The sequence below is a fragment of the Salvia miltiorrhiza genome, chromosome 1 (genome assembly GCF_028751815.1).
Source record: "Salvia miltiorrhiza cultivar Shanhuang (shh) chromosome 1, IMPLAD_Smil_shh, whole genome shotgun sequence".
In the NCBI taxonomy this organism is placed as follows: Eukaryota; Viridiplantae; Streptophyta; class Magnoliopsida; order Lamiales; family Lamiaceae; genus Salvia; species Salvia miltiorrhiza.
Window position 1 is genome coordinate 63,488,009 of NC_080387.1, and position 24,595 is coordinate 63,512,603.

Here is a 24,595-nt window from a genome sequence, read left to right on the forward strand (position 1 = left end):
CTCTTATGTCTTCATAATTTGCAGGGATTAAGGAAAACAGCACAGCGCTGGCTTTAACAATACTTGACTGGCTGAACACGAAGAATACCCGGTTCAACCAGACCAGGGGGGAGTAGCTGATGAGGACTGAAATATGCACCAGCGCTGTGCACTATATAATGGGAACATTTCTATTTATGCTTATGATTAGTATTATTATTATTATTAAGCTAACCAGTGCAGGTTTAATTGAAGATTTGGGATAATAAAAGAAATAATAGAGCTTCGGGCGTAGTCAAGCAAGCATAGGCGATTCAGACCAAGGTCAATGTATTAAGGGGGCTTAAGCCCAATTATCTTAGTAAATGGGCTTGAGGCCCTAGGGCTTATTTACATGCTTATAAATAGAGACTTAGTAGTGGGTTAGAGGAGGATCATCTCATTATTCATTCATCTCTTGTAAAATGTAATACTCTCTCGATTATAGTGAAAAACCCCCAAAACCCCCGTGGACGTAGGTCTTCTCGACCGAACCATGTAAATCTTGTCTCGTGTAAGCTTTCTAGTTTAGGTGGACGTAGGTCTTCTCGACCGAACCACGAAAATTTTCAAACCAAACCGCACCGTTTTCGCTACAAAAATCGAACCAAACCGCCCGGTTTGGTTTGTTCGATTCGGTTCGATTTTGCTCAGCCCTAGCCAGGACCAAGATCTTGATTGAGAATTACCTTGGCCAGGAACACGATCCTGATTAAAAATTACCTTGGCCAGGACTAAGATCCTGGTTGAGAATTACCTTCTTCATCATTCCACCGTGGCAAGTAGGGTCTAATAATGTAGCTCCAATCGTAGCAAGAGAGGCTCCATTATGACAGAGAGAGAAAACCCCATTTTGTGAAAGCTCATGCTCCACGATGGCAGGGATTCCACCGTGGCAAGTTTGTGTGACCCGGTCTTGACCCTTTCACCGTGGCAAGGGAATACTTCTTAAATCATCTTACTCCCTTTTTGGCATCCTGAAATTCTTTTTAACTTTAAACTTTAAATATTTATATTGAGAGATGGGATTTGGTAGGCTGATGTAGGATTTACTCCTCATCACTAAGATACAAGGGTCGTGGATGCTCTTATTATATATAACAGGAATGTGTCGAGCACATCATTGAAGTTGACGCGGAAGACTGCTCGGGTGTTGCCCCGAGAGGCTTGGCCTCGCGCTCTTGTACAATCCCCCTAAGGTCTTCGAGTCATTTTGGTCGGCGAGTAGCACTAATGTACTTATCGAGGGGTGGATAAAATTGACTCGAAATTGAATTCCGGACAGTTATTTTTGGCCCAATTCAGTTTTGGGATCTGATCTCTGTTCGAACCGACCAAAATTTAAGGGATTTAGTTTATTTTCTTTGTTTAGTTGTTGGGTACTTCATTCTTGGATTGGTTTGGTTTATTATGATTTTTGGGCACATTGTTGGCCTTCTCCAAGTTGTAGTTGGAGCGGTTGAGTGCTAATTCAATTATTCATGTTGAAAAATCGAAGAGGCCGAATAGTCACCCACTTGCATCTTCTCATATGTTGGATATAACATGTAAGATATAATGTGCAGATGGTGAAACCAAGACATACAAGAAAGTAAAGTTGATGAAAGCTCTCTTCGAGATGAACAACTTGGAGTTTGAAGATTATAGCAAGTGCCAAAATGTAATATGTTAGCTCTGTGTCGTCGCCTAAGTTTTTAACGATGATGGCCATGGCCTACCAACCCAAAACCCAAGTGTGATTGGATTGAGAATAGAGGGAGTTGAAAGATTGTTTTTTTCATTCATCTAAATATTCAATTACACTATCATCAACCCAATTACTGCACCAAACATTGTTGATTTGCCTACTTGAATACACTTTTGCTTCTTGTAGATTGCTGATTTGTTTTTGTACCCTTGTTTTCACATTGTTGAAACGTCAAAATATGTTCTATCCAATTTATTATGATGGTTGGTGTTCTATTTTTTGTTTCACAAAATTCAACTACACCAACAATATGAATCATGCTTGTACCAAGTTATAAAAAAAATTATAATTATTCAGATATAATATATTTTCATAATTAGTCTACCAAAAGTCTATCTCTGCACAAGACCAAAAAATATTTCGAATTTTTTTTTTTTGAAATTACAAAAGGCATCTAAATATAATCAATTATGCAATCCGCACGCAGGCGGGACCTCACCATCACCCAAACGGTGGGAAAACATCACCGCACGCAGGTGGGGAAAAATATTTCGAATATTAATCAATAGAGAATTGTTTTTTTTTCTTTTCAAATCAATCGACATAGATGTTAATCCTAATGAATTAGTATATTAAAATTTAAATATTAAATTATACACATCTATACTATATTAAAAAAGAGAGTTTCTAATTTGAAATCAATTTCAAATGGATTTCAATGGTAATTTTGTGATTTCTTTAAAAATAATGACTTATTGTATATATTCAAAAATTGAGTAAATAACTTAATTAAAATTGCAATCCCACGTTTAAAAGAAAGGCACCAAAAACTGCTTCTTTCCTTTTTAGCAATAGATTGAGAAATTGCATTTGGATTTAAGAAAATGAAAATAGCAAATAATTTTGTGCATAAAAAGATCAGCTTTTTTAATTTATTTTCTTTAATTTTATTATTTTTTTTAAATCTTCGTTCATAAAATTATATGCAATATGGATCTTGAATTAAAGATCAAGATACAAGCTTTAATTTGATATATCTATACTATATTAAAAATGTAACTTTCAATTTGAAAATTGATTTCGAATTGATTTAGATGAAAATTTTATAAATAATAGAAAAATTAAAGTTGTAACTTTTACAAAATTCAAATTAATATAATTGTAAAGTTAGTTGACACGTTTAATTATGCCCAAAGAATTAACTGTGATTAACTTTTTTTAAGAAACCGCCATTATTTTCTTAATATTCCATTTACATACTTCCATTTAAATATGCTATAATAAGAAAAATAAAAATAAAAATAAAAATTAAAAATAGATTAACTTTTCAACATATTTAAGGTGTGATTTAAAATTACTATGATAAAATGAGAATGAACAAATTTGGTAAGAAATGAAAATGAATTATTAGTGTTAGATTTTCAAATTATATGACTCATATTTTATTTAGAGGGGCCGAAAATTTACCTATGTTCGATTTTTGGAAGGAGCGCGCGCAAATTTTATCAACTACTAATTGAATAGCATTATTCAGTCATTACAAGTAGCTTATGCAACACTATAACTGAATTGTGCAGTTTTCTCATTTCGCACATAAAAGACCATTCTCACTATAATCTAACTAACTGACTAACTAACTATATATAGCCCTATATATATATTTGCTATTGAAATTTGTAAATTTATAATTTTAGGTTCTTTACGTACATCATCTATATAATTTTATATATAATTTAAAGTTTTTAAAATATAAAATATTTTTTTGAGATGAATTCAACAGTTTAAGATTATTTAGACTTTGAATTAAGATTGTAGTGGATTGGAGTACACCAACTATGAGTCTATCTATGACTTATTTCACCAACCACATTTGAATTCAGCAATTCATTTCTTTGAGGTTATCGAAATTAAAGAGAATTATATGCTTGAGCTGAATACTACGTAGCTACACCAATTGATCAGAATTGAGCAACCAAAAGCATGGCGGCGGTGTGGCAGACTGTGACGGAGGCGATCAACAACTACACGGGTCTGTCGCCGACGGCGTTCTTCACTATCCTGGCGCTCATGTACGTCACTTACAAGGTGGTGGCCGGCATGTTTGTGGCGGCGGACGACTACGCCGCCGTCAAAAGGGCTAACGAGATTGCCCTCCGCGAGCCGGTTCAGATGGGCGATGTCACCGAGGAGGATTTGAGAGCATACGATGGCTCCGATCCCAACAAGCCCTTACTCATGGCTATCAAAGGACAGATCTACGACGTCTCTCGTTCCAGGTCAATTATCCCCACCTTAGTAATCAATTTTCTGTCTCTCTCTCTGTGAAGAGTAGTACAGCGATTGCGATTGTAGTATTTTGACAAATTGGGGGTCGGGTAGGGCTAAATCTCGCCAAAGTTTTCTACAGACTTGCATATAAGAAGATAATGGAGAGTTGTCGCTTATTTGAGCTGTGTTACTTTGTGGTCTTCTCAAGTTGAATTGAATGTTTAGTGCCCTTGACTCAGAACGTAGTCGAGATAGGGGTTTGTTTGATTAGGGATTTATGAGATGTGGATTGGAATTGGAGAAATCTTCTTGTGTCACTGTTCATCTAAGCTTTATTTGTCAGCTGCAATGTGGTAATGTGTTACCAGCAAGATAGGAATATAGAAACTAACGGACATCAATCAGCGACCAGGAAAACCGTTTGCCCTTTTGATCTTTCAAAATCGAGAGAGACAAATTCTTGCTGCATTAACTTTCACGTTTCATGTATAAACTGGATTTTGATGCTATGTATGCATCTTTCTGCAAGTGTCAACATCTGTTGGGGATTTTTAAGTGTTGTAATGTAGTGTTATGTTATTATCATATTCATATAGCACACAAGTTATATTTGGTTCCATGTGCGGTAATAATTCTATTTTCCCCCTTGTTTGTTCATAAGAATAACATAAGTCTGTTATGGCAGGATGTTCTATGGGCCCGGTGGCCCGTATGCACTGTTTGCTGGTAGGGATGCAAGCAGAGCCCTGGCTCTCATGTCGTTCGACCCCAAAGACCTTACTGGGAATATTGAAGGCCTGAGTGAGTCAGAGCTGGAGGTTCTGCAGGACTGGGAATATAAGTTCATGGAGAAATATGTTAAGGTTGGTCAATTATTTTCCAAGAATGCCTCATCGGGATCCAAAGAAACTGAAAATGTTGGTGATGAAGATAAATCAGAAGAAAACAAAGCAGAGAAATGAATTGCAGCAGTAGGAGACATCGATGACCAAATACTTCTCCTCGCCTTTTTGGGCTAACAGCATAGTCTCGCATATCTCCATCGAAACTGTCTTGATATTTTGTTTAGAATGCTTTGATCAGTTATGGTGACTAGACTGGTTTGTATGGAAAATTGGTAATAAATCTCACTATTTCCTCTACATGCATCAATGGTTTCACTCATCATCATTACGATGCAACCATCTAGACTTGAAGTTGAAGATATAAGTTGTTGGCTGCGTACTGCCACTAAAAGTAAAGAAATCACTTAGGATGACTTTGCAAGCAATGCATCTAAAAGGTTCAACAACAAGGAACTGGCATTCCTCGACGTATAAAGGACAGCATCGAAATCATCTTTATCTAGAACATCATGTACCAGGATCGAACTAGATATAACAGCGTAGTTACTTGAATTTCTGTCTTAACCTTGAACTACTCTAGTTTCCACATAGGTGTGCATCGTGCTACTATCATTTAGAGTCATTCCAAGTTTCATTCTCTCAAATGATCATAGCACCATAAAATTAACAGAGAGACAACACTATGCTGATGAACAATTTCCGCTGATTGCATTTTCAAGACAAACATATCAACAATTTTTTTAGGAATCAATGAACAAATCAGACCTGTGATTGCAAGAAGTTTTCCGTAAGTGTAAGAAATGGGGCGGAAGCATTCATTGTTACATATGCCCCTTAAATCAGCAAAAGTTATCAGAACATGATCAAATTAGTAGAAGCCCCAACAACGAACGGCTCCATGAACAGCCTGGTCAAGAAGTAAAATACGACCCCCAAAGTAATCGAAATAGGAAGTGCTGGCAATGCATGACGACAGACAGCCAGCAATATGAGCGTGCATCCGAGTCCTGATATGATGGCGAGATAACAAGCATATACAGTCATCAGATCATACATTGCCGCCCTTCCCACAAGCACGCTGTAGAAGATGAAATCCCCCATACCCAGCTTTATCCCTCTCGGATTCAAGTCCTCCATTTCAATCCCTTGTCTCTCACTTCCTCGCCACAATCTACCATTTGGATGAGACCGCCTTTCAATTGAATCGCCATCTCCCATCAACGCTGCCATCTCTCCTGCTTCTTCTCTCACCTCCTCAATCTCACCTCCACTACTCCTATCATCTTCATCAACACCAATCACCAAATGCTCTCTCTCAATTGCAGTGTCGTTCCTATCCCCATTCCTCAATAATTCTTGTAACTCTACCGAGCCATTAGAGTTATCACTATTACTAGTGTTGTTATCACTACTCATACCAACCCCTGCTGCTACCAAAAACCCCAAATTTGAAACCCTAGCTCCAGAATTCCTCCCTACATTTGGTCTACACTCGTAGACCAATGCAGGCAATTCCTCTTCCCGGCTAGATGCAAGCTCTACCAGTAACTTCAGCGGCCCGCCTGGCGCCAAGACGGCGGCCAAATCGTACAATGCCAGCGCCACCAACACAATCCACGTCGTCCACTCCGGCAGCCGCGAAAACCACGCCGCCACAATAATCCCCAACACCACCATAGTGCTCTGCTTCACAATTATAGGAATCCCATCCGAGAACACGGAGATCGTGCCCAATACGGTGAAATTGAACAGCAAAACGTAGAACGTGGCGGCGTCGATGGGGATGTTGAATCTCTGGACGATGGAGATCAGAATCGAGCTGCCCATGGCGGAGAAGATCAGGAACACGGAGAAGCGGGTGTAGTAGAGGAGGAAATTGTTGAAGCGGTAGTAGTAGAGGAGGACTAGGAGGAAGGTGACTAGAGTTATGATGACGATGAAAACAACGGCGTTGAGGATGGCTCCCTCGAGCTTCTGCGCGGTGGAATCGGTCGGGGACTCCATGTAGACCAAATTGGCGGCGGTGCGGATGGTGGTGGCGGCGGCGGAGGAGGAGGGGTTGTAGACAGTGTAGACGAGGAGGACGACGAGAAGCATGCAGACGGAGACAGGCGCCATCACGCCGATTATCTCTTGGCCGATGGTTTCCAGAACGCTTCCACTCTCCATTTCCGCTGTCCGTTATCGGCGACGGGGAGAGCGGCGGCGGGATCGGTGAGGGAGCGGTCGAATTGGGGGCGGATTGGAGGGGAAATCTGTAGCGGATTAAATTAAAAAAAATCAGAGGTTTTGGAGCTTTTTTGTCTCAGGGGGTAGGAACGAAGACTAGTACACAACTGCGGTATTTATTACTGTTGAAAATATAGATCACACATATTGGGAAAGCTCACTTTGCTTATTTTCATTCTGATTATTAATATTAATAATAGCTCCCCTCTCAAATACAATTGTGAATTAATACAATTGGAAGTTTGCTTGCTTCGTTACACAGAAAAATTCATGGCGAAAAAGTACACTAGGCATGACATGAAGTAAAAGTGGGAAATATAGATTAAAATAGAATCAGGAATCATAATCTTACATTAGTGTTGCAATCATGCTATTAAAGCAACTACAATTAGAGAGATATTAACTTGAAGTTCTGCTACAGATTAACTTGATAGAAAAATCAGCTGTTGATAATCCGCAGAAAGTAGCTGACTTGTTTTGTCAGATTAACTCCATAGATGATCTCTTGTTTTGTCAATGATGCAGCCACTGTTTCTCTTTCTATGAAGAGGATCCGACGACACAGATGAAGAAATTTTGTGACTAGGCAAAAGGGTTTCCACCAACGGAGGCAACAGGGCCTTCAACATGGATACTCCTGAAAGAACAAGAGCAATCTGATGAGACTAAAATCCTAAGAAACAAAACAATAGTGACAATCTAAGATGTATTATTCTCTTGAGGTTTTTCATATAATTCCTGCATTGTGTAATCTCCTTCTGCTGCCCACCCCACCAAAAATGAGAGCTGGCTCACAACATTTTGATTTAATTTGGTTTTTAACTGATATAACCTAACTCAATGTAAAATACTTAGAATAAAGGGGCTCACGCTATTGAGGTGTTTGGTGCTTGTCCTGCTATAAATCCCAAAGAGCCTGCAGAAGAAGAGCGTAGTGTGGAGTGATGGATAATAGGACTTTAAAATATATATATATATATATATATATATAGTTGTTGAAGAGGAACTTACCACCAGATGAGTCGAACGAAACTCCACCAGGGACAAAGGAGGGAACTGAATTTTGGGGAAACCAGGGTTGATTTATTCCACCATCGTAAGTAGCTGGTATCTGGAGATTTGGCAAAGCTACTTGCAAAGAGCTCATGTTCCAGAACTGAGACTATATACAAAACATCATATCATTATAACAGTACAGTGTCCTAATAGAAGTTTTCCCAATATACAAAAACAGAAACTGAGGCCAAATGTGATTGATTGATAGATAGATAAATAACCAATCCAAATAAGCTAAAGAATTGAGGAAGATTAAATATATCCAAATACATTTAAAGAATGGTCATTTCAAAATTTATAACATGCCCTAATAAGTCATGCAGCAAGCACAAAGTGTACGAACCATATTTTTAGATTCCATGTCTGAATCATAGGGCAGATCAAATGGATTGCTAGGCTTGTGATCGGTTGCAAATGAATCCACGCCAGCCTATACCAGTAAGAAACAAGCCATCAAATACTGAATGGATCACTAACGACAAAGGAGTCCACCAGATACGATTATTAAGCTCGATTAAAGAAAACAAAAGTACCACTGGTGAACCCATGGGAAAGTCATTTAGTGTTATATCGGAGTGTGACAATAAGCTGGAAGATGGTGGTTCACTCTCACTTGAAGTTGTTACCCTGCCATGATCATTCAAAGACTGAAATAAAGGAAGTTAGTAAACAAATCCAAGAAGAGAAACGGTTTTTTAAAGATTTAAAAGGGATGTGGCAACCTCATATCCACCATCGCCAAGCAACTTCTCAGCATCAGAAGCAGATTGCAGAGCAGCTTGTTCATTAATTTCGAGAACATTTTGGGTGGGATGTCCTTCATCCGCAGCATCAAATGTATTCCAGTACTGCAATATACATTTGAGCTAAATTATATCTACAAGTGTTTGTTTATTATTACAAACAAATTTGAAGTGGTTTCCATACATGACTCGAATGATGTCTTGAAATTCTATAAATTGTCAAGCAAAAAAGGGGAAAATAACTGCTAATTCTAAATTATAATAGGATAGTACTCACATCAGTGGTTTCAAAAGTAAATGTAGATGCCGAAGGTTCATGACCAGCAGTAGCTTGAAATGAGGAACTCTGATCGGTGGAAAATGGGTTAAAGTTTCCTAGAACACTTCCATCAGAAGATGGCACTGCAGTCGGAGCAGATTTTTCAGTACTGATGGGCACAATGTTCTGAGGCATATCAAAAGTTGCCCATCCTCCATCATTTGGCATCACCATGTTAGAGGCATTTTCCTTGTTAGATGCAGCAGATTGCTGCTGAAACGGTGAGGTGAACAAGTCTAGTGGTGAAGGTTGTAGGATTTCTGATGGTTGTTGCTTGGAGAACGATGGAACTGTAGAGGTGGCAGACTGTTGGATGACGTCAACAGATTGTGCCAATGATGACCCTGGAAATTGAGAATTACTACCAGTTGGAGGTGTAGAAGAGCAATTTTGTGGTGCAAAAGGTGAACTGAAGAGGTCCAAGCCATCAAAGGCCCCAGACACTGAAGATTGGGGTAGAGAAGGGACAGGTATAGATTTTTCATGGGAAACCTCAGCAGAATGTCCAAGTTCAGACCCAACTTCAGGAAAGCTCGTAGAATGAACTGATTTGAAAGACGTTGAACTGCTATCAAAAGATCCAAAGCTTCCTAAGGATGCAGTTCTCTGCCCAGAAGAATACACTAGAGTCAGTTACAAGTGTCTGAACTATTTGACCAAAATCATTATAAGTTAACACATAAGTGTATAAAAATAAGGAAATTCTTCAAATGGTTGGTTTCATCATAGAGATGTGTTTTTCTTGTGATTGAATCAGACCATATATAGTAAATGGTTTTCTCATTTTATCATAAATATTTTGAAAAGGACATAAAATGAGCCTTCATAAGGATATGTTAATATTTCAACAAATAAAAAAGCAAGATAACATTATTTTCTCAAAGAAAAACAGTCAAGATATTATTTTTGAAGCACCAAATTGTTCAAAATGCAGATGCGACACAGACAATATTACCTGAGGCTGAGGATGGAATTTGCTGTTAATTGCATCTGATTTATGTAACGAGGGCGCTTCATTTGAGATATCTCTTGAAGCTTCACTAAATGGGCTTCCAGTTTCTTTCTGGGAACTAGTTGATAAAACATCAGATATGAAAAGATCAATTCCACGATTACCAGAATAATCTGACATTCTGGAATAAGAACCGTCTTTCGAAAACCTGTCATTCTTTGCATAATCACTTAAACGGTTGGGACTCAAAAAACCAGCAAGCTTTCCCTCATAAAGTCCTCGATCTGAACCAGGCTTTCTAGTGAGTGAGGGTGCATGTTTCCCGTACCGCCTTTCTTCATATTGAAAATCATATGGCGGACTTTGAGAGTACGAATGATATGAGCTTGCTCGCCTCATTTCGTCGTCTTGGCTTCTTAAGCTCTATCAAATGTAAGTTCAGCGTAGTGTTAACGTTGATGGAAAAGGTCTTCACAAATTAAAAGGAAAACATAATAAAGAAAAGAAAAGAACAAAACATAGTTGTCCAAAAATCATACAGTTTTTGGTCCAGAAGTACAACCTGTGGATCTCTTGGAGGCCTATCAGAAGACTTCTCCATGGAATACTTTTTATCAACGTATACGTTCTTTATGAAGTCTCGAAGTTTATCAATATTGCTGAAAGAAAGAAACACAAGTTAAATTCCAATGTTCAAACAAGCAGTTCTATCATTTAACAAGATGATATAACTGTAACCTATTATCCACAAGTCTGTTCCTCTCAGGATCCCAGGCCTTCAAAAATAACTCCCTCGCACGCTGCAAGACCAATGTTCATATATAGTCAACGAAAGCCATCATCTACGTACAGCTAGATGAAGCTTAGAGAATTTCTTTACCTGATTACCTCCTTTCTGAAGAGCATCCACTTCTTGAAAAGTAAATTTGGCCATGGAAACTGACTTGACACGATGTGTGAACTCACGACTGCAACAGAAACAGAGTCAAAAAGAGTTTAGAAGATCGCAGTGGCAGAATTAGAAGAACGCAGATAACCATAGCTTGGTGGCTAGGGCAAAATCAAATCTATAAAAATAAAAAATCACAGGCCTATAACCAAATATCACACAGCACAATGATCTAGTTGTCTTTTATTTTACTTAAATTATCTTATGCTCTAGAATCCAACTACCAATGTTATCTTCATTCCAACAGAAAACGAGAATGCGGCCCTCAGCCCTCTAACCATATGCAGCATAAATTGTTAATGCAGTGATTCCCATTATAATCATTGACCATAAAAGGAAATGAAAAAAGCATTATCGATCATGAATAAACAAATTCTGAGCATTTCAAAACTTCCTAATTCACAAAACATAAAAAATTTGAAAATTACTTACTGTATTCCACTACATGTAGTACAAATAAACGTCCAAAAGTTTGTGCATACATATTGAGGACCCTGCACCCCACAAAATATAAGTTAAACGTCAATCTCCTTCGCACAAATAATTAACCTAATTATTCAATTTTTTTACTGCATATTCGTACAAGCAATGCAACTACATAATGAATTAGCAGAAGCTCAAGGAAACTTTAAAGGGAAACAATAATACCAAGCTGTTGCAGTTAATGCATCGACGATTAGGAGGAAGCTTCATGAGACCCCTTATAATCTTCTCGTTTCTCTCTTCTTCCCTTTTGCTACCCATTTTCGAAACAAAAAAAAATCGAATCCACTAAGAAGCCAAATAATCTGAAAGGGAAATTTGTTAAACTGATATTCGAGTGTGTGTGAGAGAGAGTTTCCTTTTGTTTTCAAATAGAATCGACAGAAGCTAGCTTTGAATCAGCTATGGCTCTCTCTCTTTACTATCTCACTCTCTCTCCTATGTCGGGTAATTCAATTTTGGGTAATGATGTTGATGATTGAATAATTATTGGCCGTTTAAAAACCCTAACGCCAGGAGAGATCCTGGCGTGCTGCGCTTCTTTTGGCTAGTACGATATGCTTTAGGGGTTGTGCGTCGGTCTGGAGGGAGGGGATTAGTGCTGGCAGTGGCAGATGTATATTTTTGCATGCCGCTTTAGTAAAAAGTAGGCGTTAATTAGAACCCAAATCTTGAACAATGCATCTGGATTCCGCAGGCTGGAGCTGGCAGTTAAATGAGACAGCTGTATTATTTAAAAAGATAATTGAATCTCCACAGCCATTTCAAAATTTTAGTACTAATTGTTTTGTTTTAATTATAAAGGTAGTGGAGTAAATTTTTTGGCCACCTATATGCAACATACTTTTATCAGCTTAAATGAAACTGTTAATAGGTAAAAATACCTTAATTCTTAAATTATGAGAACTATATAAAAAATGTGTTCTTATATAAATATAGATATACTTAAATTAAGTGGAAAAACGTAAATAAATTTAAATGATGATTTTGCTTGTTTTTTTTTGTACTCCATTTCTTAGTAAAAAGTACTACACATTTCTTATACAAATACAAAATCTAAAAATGAGAATTTGAGACCTTAATCTAAAAATGAGAATAATTTGATGGTTATCAGTCAAAGTGCATCTATTCGTCCAAGCATTCAGATCATTTGGTTGGATGTTAGATGAGCTAGTCGAAATGTGTGAAAAAAATCTGAAAAATAGAAAGATTTGGCAGCTATAAGTCAAAAGTGTATCTAGTTGATGAATGGATGACTAAACCATCTAGTTGCTCGAGTAGCAACTATATGTATCTTTTTATAGTTGTCAAATCGTTCTCTTTTTAAAAATTGATCAAAAATGTGTAAGGTATTGTTTATTAAGTACAATAATAATTGAAGCATTAGGGGTAACTTAGAGTGTGTTTGACTAAGCTTACTTTAAAGAGTTTATAAGTGTTTGAGTAATGAGTTTATGCATTAGAGAGAGAACTTTCAATTAGAGAGAGAATCTTTGTTGAAAATAGGTAAAATTAGAATGATATATGATGAAAATAAAAAATTGTAGTTGAGTTATTTTTGTAAAATGAGTATTGCTAAGATAATGAGAAAATAAGTTTGGGTAGATGAACTTATTTTTTTGGGAGCTTATTTTATAACTAATAAATTCTTTAAGAGCTTATTTTACCAAACATTTTAAAAAGCTAAGCTTTTTAACAATTTATAATCTATTTTAAGGAGCTTATAGGCCCAACTAAACATCCTTTTAGTCCATTTAGACATAAAATACATATATTTATAAAAATGAATATTTTTCATATAGATTTAATGAACATGGGCATTTTAAATTTTCAGATTGAAATAAAATATGTGTGTGGTTATAGTTTAGTGGAGTTATTAGTTAGTTAATTGCTAAATTAGAGATGGGGTTTAAATTTTAATAAAGTCGACTTCTCTAGCTGACTTCGTATTAATTTACCTGTGCTGTCTCTTTTCATAATAACTTGCTTCTAGATACATTTTCGCTATCTAAGAAAACTCAGACGCACATATTTTTGGCAATGTTTAATTAGTGCGTAAAGTGTTGCACTTTACTAACAATCTGAAAAGTGACCAATAGTTGACTTAATTTTTTTTTTTTTCTGACGCATGTATTTTTTGTAAAATTACGTTTGTTCTGGAAAATGTTACACATGTATTGCAATTTTTTTTTATAAATTAATAATATTAAATAAAAAATTTAAAGATCACGTCACATACGATTTGAATCCAAGACCTTTGGCCTTAAACATTAACTCCTTATCGTTTGGCCAACACACGCACACATGTAAGTCATTGTACTTTATTCATAGTTTGATAAGAATATGTTTTTCAATACTTTCAACAAATATATATCATCAAGATTTACGGTTGATTCGTAACCCTGTTGGATGAATTCGTGGTCCTAAGTTAGAATTTATTTTATACACTTAAGACTGTTTTTATTCTAGCCCACCCCTATATATATATAGGGAGAGGTTCAAGAAAGAACCATAAATAAAAGAAGACCGGAGAACCATTTTCAGCCATTCGATCATCAAGATATACTGTGGATGCATCATCTTGTTGGATGAATGCAGATTTTGGGTTCGAATCCTGAAGGGAGCATTTTTTTTTAATTTTTTTAGTGCATTACTTTTAACAGCGAATGCATTAATTTTTACAGTGGATGCATTAGATTTAATGGTTCTCCCGTTCTCACAAAGTAGTTCTCTCTAGAACCACACCATATATATATATATATATATATATAAGATAAATAAATCGTTATTATTAAATTAACAAACAAGTACACCCGAAATAAGGAAGATCAACGACAAAATTTGGTGGCTCATTCTAATGACTATCCATCTAATAAATTGAATAGTTGTTTCCGTTTTTTTTTACCCACAAGAAATTTTATATCCAATGACTATGCTTCCTTTTTTTGAGAATATATGTTGATTTCAAAGACAAACAAAAAAATTGATATATACCTACGTATATGCTAAAAACAATTAGAATCTTTAGTTTAGCATAATAAGATAATAATTATAAACTAATATATTTATGATAACTATTCTAATTTCGAAGGCATGGCTCACGCACATGATGTGAGGGGTTTTCACATTTAGTACTGATATATGTTCTTCAAAATACTGTTTAAATTCATGTAAAAAAAATTATATTATTTTTATATAAGCACTCGTATAATTTGCTTCTCAATACTCTTATTTTAAAAATAATGGTTAAATAGTTAATTTATCTATTGTCATCTTAATTACGTTCCGAAGTAACTAATATTTGATTGACTCGTTAAACTCTTTATTATATTAAGGGAGCCTTTATTTGAAAGATTAGTTTTGATAGATAAAAAATAATAAGGCTAATAATTTGTTTATTTTGATGAATTGAAATTTTGGGAATATTTCAAGATCTTTTATTATTTATATTATTTGAGTTAGTTTTATTTGATTCTTATCTCATTGAAAGGATGAAATTGAAGAAATCTTATTTTTGAAAATAAAAATATTCAATTATGCAAAGTAAACGCCCCTTGAACGAAACCAATCTAATTATCAGGAGATTAAGAAATTTTCGTTATACATCAAGGACTTATATATTTGGTGGGATAAAGTTTGACTAGATACATATTGTTGTTGTATGTTGTATAGAGTCAGATAATTGTAACCTAATGATAGGTGAATGATTCATTTGAAAAAAAAAATTATAATATATATATACATGTGTCATATTTATTTTAACGTAAACAAATTAAATTATCTAGAATAGCTTGAAAAAGAATACAAATCAAATCTAATGGGATGGATAAAATCACACGTCTTTAGGGCTGTAAACGAGTCGAGTCGAACCAAATACTAACAAGCTCAAACTTGACACGTTTAAATATTCGGGTGTTCGAGCTCGGCTTTAGCTCGATTCGAGCTTTAATATTGTTGATCGAGCTCGGCTCATCGCCTACTTATGGAGCTCGAGTTCGGTTTGAGCTCAGCTCGGGTGATGCTCGATAATATCGAATTCGAGCTTGAGCTCGAACTCGGCTCATTAGATGTCCGTATACATGATGTTCGAGTTCAACTCGCTAAAAATTTAGGAAAAACTTCTTAATTAATATGCTACTCGAGCTCGACTCGTTTAAGATTCGATTGAAGGTTCAACTGAATGTTCGTGAACAGACTCGCAAACATGTTCGCGAATAATCGAATTCGAACATATTCGTGAGCTCAATTAACAAGCAGAATTTAGTTAGGCTCGAGCTCGGAATCAGGCTCAAGCTCGACTCGTTTACTATCAAATCAAGTTTCGAACGAATTTTTTTCGAATCAAATCTCGAATAACTTGTGAGTAGCTATGTTCATTTATAACCCATCTCTTACTTAAATATTTGATTCATCAAAATAAAAATACCCTTTAGCTTTCACTAAAAAGTTGCAATTTTGTTTATTCCAAAGGGCAATGACCATGTAAATATATTAGTCGGATCACCTGACGTTTTCTTTTCTTTCGGGAAATTGGGTCAATGTTTTTTTTTTTTTTTAAAAGAAAGGTCAATGCTTTTTATTTCTAGATTTGATTAGTAATAGTGTGCTACCGTGAATCTGATGGAAAGTTGAAGGATACCATGTTGGGCCAAAACTAGTAATGGGCTGAACCATTGAACATAGGAAAGTTGATATACTAGTTTTTTGGGGCAAAATTACCGTTTAAACTCTAATCCTAAAATCCCAACTTTATTTTTCCAGGATATATATAAAAGGGGTAATTGCCCTTAAATACATTATCTTTTACCATTTTTTGAAATTGCACATCACCTTTAAAATCCGCCTTATAATTACATTAATATTTTTGTGTTCTTTGCTTGTGAAATTGCCCGATCGTGGTATAGTTTACTAGCCAACCATCAACCGAAAAAATGACGTGGATGCCAGAAACGCCACATATACACGCCGAAAAAAAATTAATTGATGTGGCAACCATGTAGGGTTTTTTTTTTTGGCCATTAAATTCGAATTTCCAGAATATAGAATTAAGGCATTAATTTATCAAATCCCCAATTTTCCCCTAGTTTTACAATTTCCCCATTCGCAACAAATTATCGAACGGACGGATCTTTATCGACTTGCGCCGAACCCAATGGTTGGCCTCCTGACATCGCTGATCGCAACCTTCCCTCACTAGATCCCACGAAAACAGCAATTTTCCATCACTCATGCAATTCTACCATAATCAACAACACGACAACAATAAATGCATTTAAACCAGCCAAAAAAGGATTATATCAACTAAGTTTTCAGCATAGTAGGCCCTGGATAAAGAAAGCAACCCACGCCAAATGCATAATGAATAATTCAAATTGTCGGCTTGTTCGCTTTAATTGAGTTTGTGGAATCTATGCAAATTAGCAGTTGATGTTAGGGGAAAGATCGCAATCTAAGTTAAATCAACGGCGACACGTTCGTCTCCCTGCTTGGTTCGTCCTGTGCACCAGAGCCTTAGTCGTCGGTTCGTCGCGTGCGCCGAAGCCTTCGCCTCTGGTTCGTGTTGGTGTAATTGCTAGAGCAAGTGTAATCGCCGGAGCTGAAGCCTTTCTTGGTGTTGGTGTAATCGCTGCAGCTAGGGCCATGTGGAGCAGATCGCTGGACGCTAGGACAATTGTGGAGCAGATCGAAATTCAAGTCTGGACGCTAAGGCAATTGTAAAAAGTGGGAAATTGTAGAACTAGGGAATTTAGGAGAAAATTGGAGATTTAAGAAATTAATGTCTTAATTCTATATTCTGGAAATTCGAATTTAATAGCAAAAATAAATAAAAAAAATCCTACATGGCTGCCACATCAATTAATTTTTTTTCGGCGTGTATATGTGGCGTTTCCGGCATCCACGTCATTTTTTCAGTTGGTGGTTGGCTGACCATGTGCAATTCCAGAAGAAAAATAAAGGTTATGTGTATTATGAGGCGAATTAAAATTTAAAGGTGATGTGCAATTCCAGAAAATGGAGAAAGATAATTTATTTATGGGCAATTACCCCTATATAAAAAACCTTTCCTTTTACCGTTGGCCAAGCCTTACGAAAAATTTATGTCAACTTTTTATGATAAAAAATTAGAGATATTGTGTCTGTGAATCTAGCGGTAAGAGATTAATGCCCAATACCTGAGATTTTTAGTTCGAATCATCGGTCGTGCGTGCGGTCTTTAATTTTATTTACTTATATAATTTTTATATAAAAAATAGAGATATTAATTTCATAATAAATTAAAAGATCTTACTATTATTTTAAAGGTAAAGTAAATGTTTTGGCCACCTATAATAACATACTTTTATCAGCTTAAATGAAACTGTTAATAGGTACAAATACCTTAATTCTTGAATTATGAATACTATATAAAAAAATGTGTTATTTTATAAAATATAGATGTTATATGCTTAAATAAACTGGACAAACTTAAATACCCATATAATAAATTAAAAGGTCTTACTATTACTTTAACGTTTCAAAATTTATGTTAAATTTTTTAAATTGAGTAAAATTTGTGAATTATTTGATAATTAATGCTTAAAAAAGCATAATTATTGTTGTACAGTAAATAAAAGAAAGACAATGATGTTAAAAAATGCTTAATTCAGAAGGAGAAAAGAAGATACTCCTCTTAGTCCTCTATCCCGTATAATATAGGCTTGTTTTCCTTTTTTTAGATGTTTCATTTATATAATCTTATTTTCATAAAAAAGGAATGCTTTTTTACTCTTTCATTATTATATTTTATTTAATTTTTAAATTTATTCTAATTTTAATTTATCATTAAATAATAAATATAGACATATTAGGAAGTTTACGTATATATTTTAATTTTCAATGATTTTTCTTAATACTCCCTCCGTCCATGAAATAAACTTCCAGTTGGGGATTGACACGGAGGCTAAGAACGCTGGAAAATGTGTTATGAGTGGGATAAAAGGGTAGTGTTAATGACTTTTGATTACTTTTCTTAATCTTTAATTAGCATATAGGTATTTACACATTTTTCATTCTTTTTCCTTTTGATTTACTTAAATTATTTACATTCTTTTTATTCCTTATTTATTTTAAAATCCACTGATTTTCTACCATTAAATAAACTTCATTAAATAAATTGCACATTGTTTTTATTCATTTATCTACCAGCTTCTCCAGAGCATGCGCACAGTGGACCATAATCGCTTCTTTTCAAATTCCTTAATTTTTCATTAACACACTGAAAATCAATAAAAATTGGATAATTGAAGCAGCTTCGAAAATTGGAGTTCGTTAACCAGAATCCCTATCAATCAATGGCATGGCAGATCGTGAGACGACTTGGTCGGAGCCGAGCCTCTGGTCCCTTCTCCTCTGTGAGCCCAAATTTCTTGGGTTGGAGTTTTTTTGTCAAGGGTCGAACCCTCTGGTCTCTTCTCCTCTGAATCCAACCTGATATGCGCCACTCTCTTCCCTGGAGATGGAATCGACCGGGGAACTCCGATTCGGACAAACAGGTTCGCAAATGCTTCAAGCCGATTTTTATTCGCGAATGCTTCAAGTTAATTCAGTCAAACAGAATCAGAGAAATATTGAACTGAGTAGAAGAAAGAAATATTGGAGAATCAGTCTCTATCTTTGACGAGAATCAAAATTGAATTCAGAGTTGCAATTTGGGAGAAAAGATCGAACTTAGATCTGAAAATTAGGGCTCACATCACAAATTGGATTTGAGATGTTGGGGACAGTTGGAGAAGAACCGCGTGGGATGGCGTTGAACTGAGCGATGGGCTTACGGCACTGATCGAACGTCGGCGGAGGCGCACCAGGCTTGCGACGAGGGGTGGCCGGAATCCTGTGCGGTCGGCGCTGGTAAATTGCTTGGCAAAGAGGAGAGTGATTTTGATGTTGGGTTAGTAAGTGAATTAGTGGGTTAGTTGATTTAGAGTGGGTCCCTCATTGGTAAGGGTAGTAAATGTATGAAATAGGAGAGGGTATAATTGCCCAAAAAATAGAGTAAGAGTTTATTTTGTGGACAAATTTTTAAGGGTAAGTAGGAGTTCATTTCGCAGACGGAGGGAGTACTTATTTAAATTTCAATCAGTCTATATATATGGGATGGATGGAGTATTTCTTTTTGAAAAGTAATTAGAAATTATAAGTTTCTTTATATAAATTCACATGATAACAAATTTCTCCAACCATTTTTTAAAATCTCTGACAGCACAATTAATTTGAGATACACAGTTTATAATATCTTTGCAACTAGTAATTCCTAAAATCCAAACTCCATATTAAAAAACTAAAGTTTTTAATTTTCCTTTTTATGAGCTGATTATATAGGAGTATTATATTTGGAAAATTTGGTAGATTCTAGACTGCAGTGGAGCTGTAGCGACTAAACCCTCAAATTCAATCCTCTTTTATTCCTCCAGCCATTTATCCTCTCCTGTCCTCAACTACTCTCGCTCTCTCTCTGCAATGGCCACAGCAATGTTAAAAACGCCACCAACCTTCTGTACGCCGGCGGCCTATCTTTGCAGTACCGCCGCCGGCGGTTCCTCCGTCAAACCTCACAATATCCCTCGCATTTCCTTTACATCCAGTAGGATCCCACTGCCTTTGATACGGTGTCGGATTCACCACTCCAGACACAAGAAGAGTGGCGTCAAATTTCCCAGCCGCTCCGCTCAGAAATTCTCGACCTACGCTGCTAATGGAGAAACCGCGGAGGCCGAAACCGAGATCCAAGAGAAAGAGCCAGCTCAAGGATCCGATTCGGGGCCTGAAATTGAGGTAGTTTTTGAATTTTTGGTATTATCTTGTTGTGGATTCGAATTTGTTTGTAACTCTGGTTTCCGTTTTAGCTGTGGATGAGCTATTTATGTGGACTGTCGCACCTGTTATTCAATTTTGATTATTTGATGTTTTCTACGGAGAAATTTAGACTATTGATGCAATTATTGTTATCACTGTTGTTGTAATTGTTATTCTGGTGAAGCAATCGGTTACACAATGCGAAACATTGTGAATGAAGGAGGTGTTGTGGTGAAATCTTGGAAAGTGAAGTTTGAAGGTCTCTGGCAACTTGTTAGTCCTCTAATTTGTTATAATGGACGATAAGTAGAGATTTTTGTGCAAAGATGTGTTTAGTAATTGAATTTGTTTCTTGTAAGATATACTCCATGTGTTACTTTTAGCTTGTATTGTACATATAAACTAAGTATTGTTTGTTTACATGGTCGATGATTTGATGATCATTTGACTGCAGAGGTGAATAGTTAAACGTATACTGGTTTTGCTGATTCAAGTTTCAATAGCCAAGGCTCCTGTTTTTTGGAATAGTAATTTGATTTGGTAGGCAATTCTGAATAAATATTTATGCAGTGAAAATGAGAAGTAAAGCTTATTAAAATGTTTCAGCAGCCAGAGGAATTTGCATCTTCTACTTAATGATTTACTAATTCTATTTTGTTGGGCAGGGGGACACTGATGGTGCTACTGACGTTGATGGTTCTAGTGAGACTAATGATGCAATTGCTGATGAACCGAATTCTGTGGTTATAGCTTCTTTAAAGGTATATAAGGAGGCTTTAGCAAATAACGATGATTCAAAAGCTGCTGAAGTAGAATCATTCCTAAAATCCATTGAAGATGATAAAAATGATCTCGAGAGAAAGGTGGCTACTTTATCTGAAGAATTACAATATGAGAAGGATCGGGTTCTTAGAATTAGTGCCGACTTTGACAATTTCCGTAAGCGGACAGAGAGAGACCGACTTTCCCAGGTGTCAAATGCACGAGGAGAAGTTTTAGAGAATTTGTTACCTGTCCTGGATAATTTTGAGCGGGCTAAAGCTCAGATCAAAGTGGAAACTGAAGGAGAAGAAAAGATCAACAACAGTTACCAGAGCATATACAAGCAGTTTGTGGAGATTCTAGTATCCCTGGGCGTTGTTCCTGTGGAGACTGTCGGGAAACCATTTGATCCAATGGTGAGTTCCTACTATTATTTGGGTATTTTTAAATTGGGAAGTAATTCTAATAGGCGGCATTGCATTAATGGCATTCCTATGTTATATACATATATGTATGTATAAAACTCATTGAGAAATCTTGCACTGACAACAAGTTGTATCAGTTTTTTGATGATGTTTCCCCCTTAGAATAGCAAGGGTTTTTATCCACAGAGTCCTTTCAACAGCCTTGTTATTTACAATCATTCTCTGGTCATTGGCTCGATGCAGGCAAGCTCCCGAGTTGGCTCAGAATTCAGTCGAGTTATAACTGATCTCTTTGAAAAGCTGTATAAAGTCGGTTCAGGTTTTATGAAGAACCGGATACGCTTTTAGGTCAAACAAATTATCAATTGAGTCGAGCCAACTCGGTGAGTTAGTTGACCAGAGATGGTATGGCATCTTAAATATTGCAATAGATTTCTCTCTTGCTCTCTTCTAGATTTAGGAGATGTGTTTAGGTGGTCTCTCTCTCTCTCTCTGTGCCCCATTTATTATGTATTATATTAACTAAATGATGCTTCAGTTTTGAATATCCTTTCTATATTGTGCCATTTGTCCTTGAAGATTTTTCACTTTTAATCTACATTGTATGAAGCAGGCTGTTATAGTCTGCAGTGAAGTCGAGCTGAAATTGGCATTGTTTTCTTCCTTTTTCTCCCTTTACTTAAATTATGGATTCTCTTTCATAACAGATTTCTGACTTTAACTCTCTTTCCAAAAAAGCTGCATGAAGCTATAATGCGCGAAGATTCAGCAGAATATGAAGAAGGTGTTGTTATTGAAGAATTCAGGAAGGGGTTTCAACTTGGTGAAAGACTTTTGCGACCCTCAATGGTGAAGGTGTCAGCCGGTCCTGGACCTGCAAAAGCCGATACTGGAGACCAATCTGAGGAAAAAGCAGGAGAAAGTGAAACCAGTGAAGAGGGCAGCTCCGAAACCACACCAACTGAGGGATAATTAGCCTGACAGCCAATTTTGTGGTAAAAAAAATCATCTCTTACTAGTTAAGTTCACCAAAGAGTTTGTGGGCTATCTATACCAGCTCTAGAGAACACAACAATCACCTCCCGACCCGTGAAAGTGCAACAGATAAGAATATGTGTTTTTGAATGGAAAATCCCCTCATGGCATTCATTCATTGTGACCTTAGAAACAACAATTCGACCGACTGTAATTTGTTAGTTTCGCAGGATTCTTACTATTTATGGAACAACAGGTGTTCAGTAAACTTGCTCTCTGTTTCTCAGGTATTTTCTTTTGGCTTTCTTGCATTTATTCTCTTATGTTATTTGGATCCTCCTCGTCCTCGCCCCCCTCCGACCTTTTGTCTTTCTGGACATCAAACATCGACTATCGTGGTCGATTAAGAGTTACTATATAGTACTCCATCCGTCCCAATATTCAAGTCCCCTATTCCTTTTTGAGCCGTCCCATTTCCTTTTTGGGTAAATTTTAAGGGCAACTAATTTCTAATTAAACATGATTTCCTTTTAATCCCCCCCCCCCAATCTACCTCACACACTACTTGGCTCTCTCTCTCTCTCTCTCTCTCTCTCTCTCTACTAGAGGTGAGCATTCGGTTATATGGTTCGGTTTTTGCTAAAACCAAACCAAACCATATTTTAGTTCGGTTTAAAAAAAAATCGAACCGAACCGAATTAACCGAACAAACCGAACCGAATTAACCGAATTTTTTATAATTAAAACCGAACCGAACCGAAAAACCGAATTAATCTGAAGAAAACCGAAATTTTCGAAAAAAAAACCGAAAATTCCAAAAAGAAACTATAAAATTAAAAAAAATATTAGAAGTTAGATGTTATAAAATTATAATTAAAATATTATATATTTATATTTATATATATATATATATATTATAAATATAATTCGGTTTTTCGGTTTTGTTCGGTTTTAAAAATTTCGAACCGAAAAACCGAAATTTTATGAAAAAAAAATCGAACCGAACCGAACCGAAAAAATCGAACCATATTTTAAAATTTCGGTTTGGATCGGTTCGGTTATTCGGTTTCGGATTTTTTGCTCACCCCTACTCTCTACCACCTCCTCCCTTCCCCTCTCTCTCTCCTCTACGAATCTCTTCTCTGGCGCTTCCATCGAGCCTTCCTCCTCTGCCGTCGGCGACACTCACGGCTATCCGCCGGCCTCGTCGCCCTCTCTATCTCAACCACCCAATTTCATCCCCACCCTCTGCTCTCTCTCTCTCTCTCTCTCTCTAGCCGAGGGGAAGCGACGAAGGTGGAGCTCCTGTTGCCTTGCCGGAAATCGAGCACAGCAGCGGCGGTTCGCGGAGCGAGGTGTTGTTATGTTGGCTTGTGCTGTTGGTGTTGCTGTGTGAGCGTCAGTCGAGGGAGAGAGGTGAGAGTCGGGAGTCAGGGCGGCAACGGCGGTGGCTATTAGCTGTTGCTGTCCGGCCGAACAATGGGAAGAGGGAGGGGGAGCTAGGGAACGGCGGTGCGGACGCCGGAAATCGAAGCTTGAGGGGCAGATTTAGGGATCTAGGGTTTCAGTGTGATTTAGAGAGATGAAGGTTAGAAGAAAGGGGGAGGCGATTGGCGGCTTTGGGCGTGCGGTGGTGGTTGGCCTTGCTAACTGCTGCGGCCGTTGGAGTTCAGAGGGAGGCTGGCAGCGGAGTTGCCGGAGGAGGCGGCTGCTCTCTGCTCTGCGATTGAGTGTATGTGTGTGTAGGTGTTAATTAAGAAATAAAATAACATTAATTAAAGCACTAATTATGTGGTCCCTACTAATTTTACATCTATTTTAACTCTCTTAAATACCCGTGTCCAAAAGAAATGAGACTTCATTATCGGGACAGAGGGAGTATTTCTGAACCAAAGTTACAGTCAATTGTTTGATAATTGCCATATATAAAAAGATGGGATTATGGTAAAAAAAAATGCACGAATTTTAGTGAAATTGTATTTTTCACGTGAACTTTTAATTAAGTCAAAAAAATACATGAATTTATATTTTAGTTGTAATTTTCATGAGTTT

The 24,595-nt window shown here is 36.7% G+C and overlaps 4 protein-coding genes across 7 annotated transcripts; 2 read left to right on the forward strand and 2 right to left on the reverse strand.

Moving 5' to 3' along the window:
* Nucleotides 1-3,454: 3,454 nt before the first annotated feature.
* On the forward strand, nt 3,455-5,115 carry LOC131003981 (membrane steroid-binding protein 2-like). The gene is made up of 2 exons (XM_057930556.1): nt 3,455-3,981; nt 4,659-5,115. The coding sequence occupies exons 1-2, from the start codon at nt 3,686-3,688 to the stop codon at nt 4,933-4,935; spliced, it is 573 nt and encodes a 190-aa protein (XP_057786539.1). The 5' UTR covers nt 3,455-3,685; the 3' UTR covers nt 4,936-5,115.
* Nucleotides 5,116-5,504: 389 nt separating this feature from the next.
* LOC131003519 (presenilin-like protein At1g08700) lies at nt 5,505-7,216 on the reverse strand. The gene has a single exon (XM_057930031.1). The coding sequence runs from the start codon at nt 6,985-6,987 to the stop codon at nt 5,671-5,673; it is 1,317 nt and encodes a 438-aa protein (XP_057786014.1). The 5' UTR covers nt 6,988-7,216; the 3' UTR covers nt 5,505-5,670.
* Nucleotides 7,217-7,345: 129 nt separating this feature from the next.
* Nucleotides 7,346-12,170, reverse strand: LOC131003218 (probable ADP-ribosylation factor GTPase-activating protein AGD14). Of its 3 annotated transcripts, XM_057929704.1 has the most exons (14): nt 11,715-12,162; nt 11,499-11,560; nt 10,998-11,085; nt 10,856-10,917; nt 10,680-10,776; nt 10,326-10,540; nt 10,121-10,235; nt 9,124-9,771; nt 8,826-8,951; nt 8,637-8,750; nt 8,447-8,533; nt 8,059-8,209; nt 7,918-7,963; nt 7,346-7,684 (listed from the first exon to the last, which is right to left on the reverse strand). In XM_057929704.1, the coding sequence occupies exons 1-14, from the start codon at nt 11,808-11,810 to the stop codon at nt 7,630-7,632; spliced, it is 1,962 nt and encodes a 653-aa protein (XP_057785687.1). In that variant the 5' UTR covers nt 11,811-12,162; the 3' UTR covers nt 7,346-7,629. The 3 variants fall into 3 exon arrangements, with proteins under 3 accessions (XP_057785687.1, XP_057785681.1, XP_057785692.1); XM_057929698.1 differs by having other exon boundaries at nt 10,121-10,540; nt 11,715-12,170; XM_057929709.1 differs by lacking the exon at nt 8,637-8,750 and having other exon boundaries at nt 10,121-10,540; nt 11,715-12,165.
* A 7,757-nt stretch (nt 12,171-19,927) lies between these two features.
* LOC131003706 (uncharacterized) lies at nt 19,928-22,811 on the forward strand. Of its 2 annotated transcripts, XM_057930259.1 has the most exons (4): nt 19,928-20,360; nt 21,047-21,559; nt 21,812-21,951; nt 22,307-22,447. In XM_057930259.1, exons 1-3 carry the CDS (start codon nt 20,046-20,048, stop codon nt 21,914-21,916), a joined length of 933 nt encoding a protein of 310 aa, XP_057786242.1. In that variant the 5' UTR covers nt 19,928-20,045; the 3' UTR covers nt 21,917-21,951; nt 22,307-22,447. The 2 variants fall into 2 exon arrangements, with proteins under 2 accessions (XP_057786242.1, XP_057786238.1); XM_057930255.1 differs by lacking the exon at nt 21,812-21,951 and having other exon boundaries at nt 20,042-20,360; nt 22,307-22,811.
* The last annotated feature ends 1,784 nt before the right edge of the window (nt 22,812-24,595 follow it).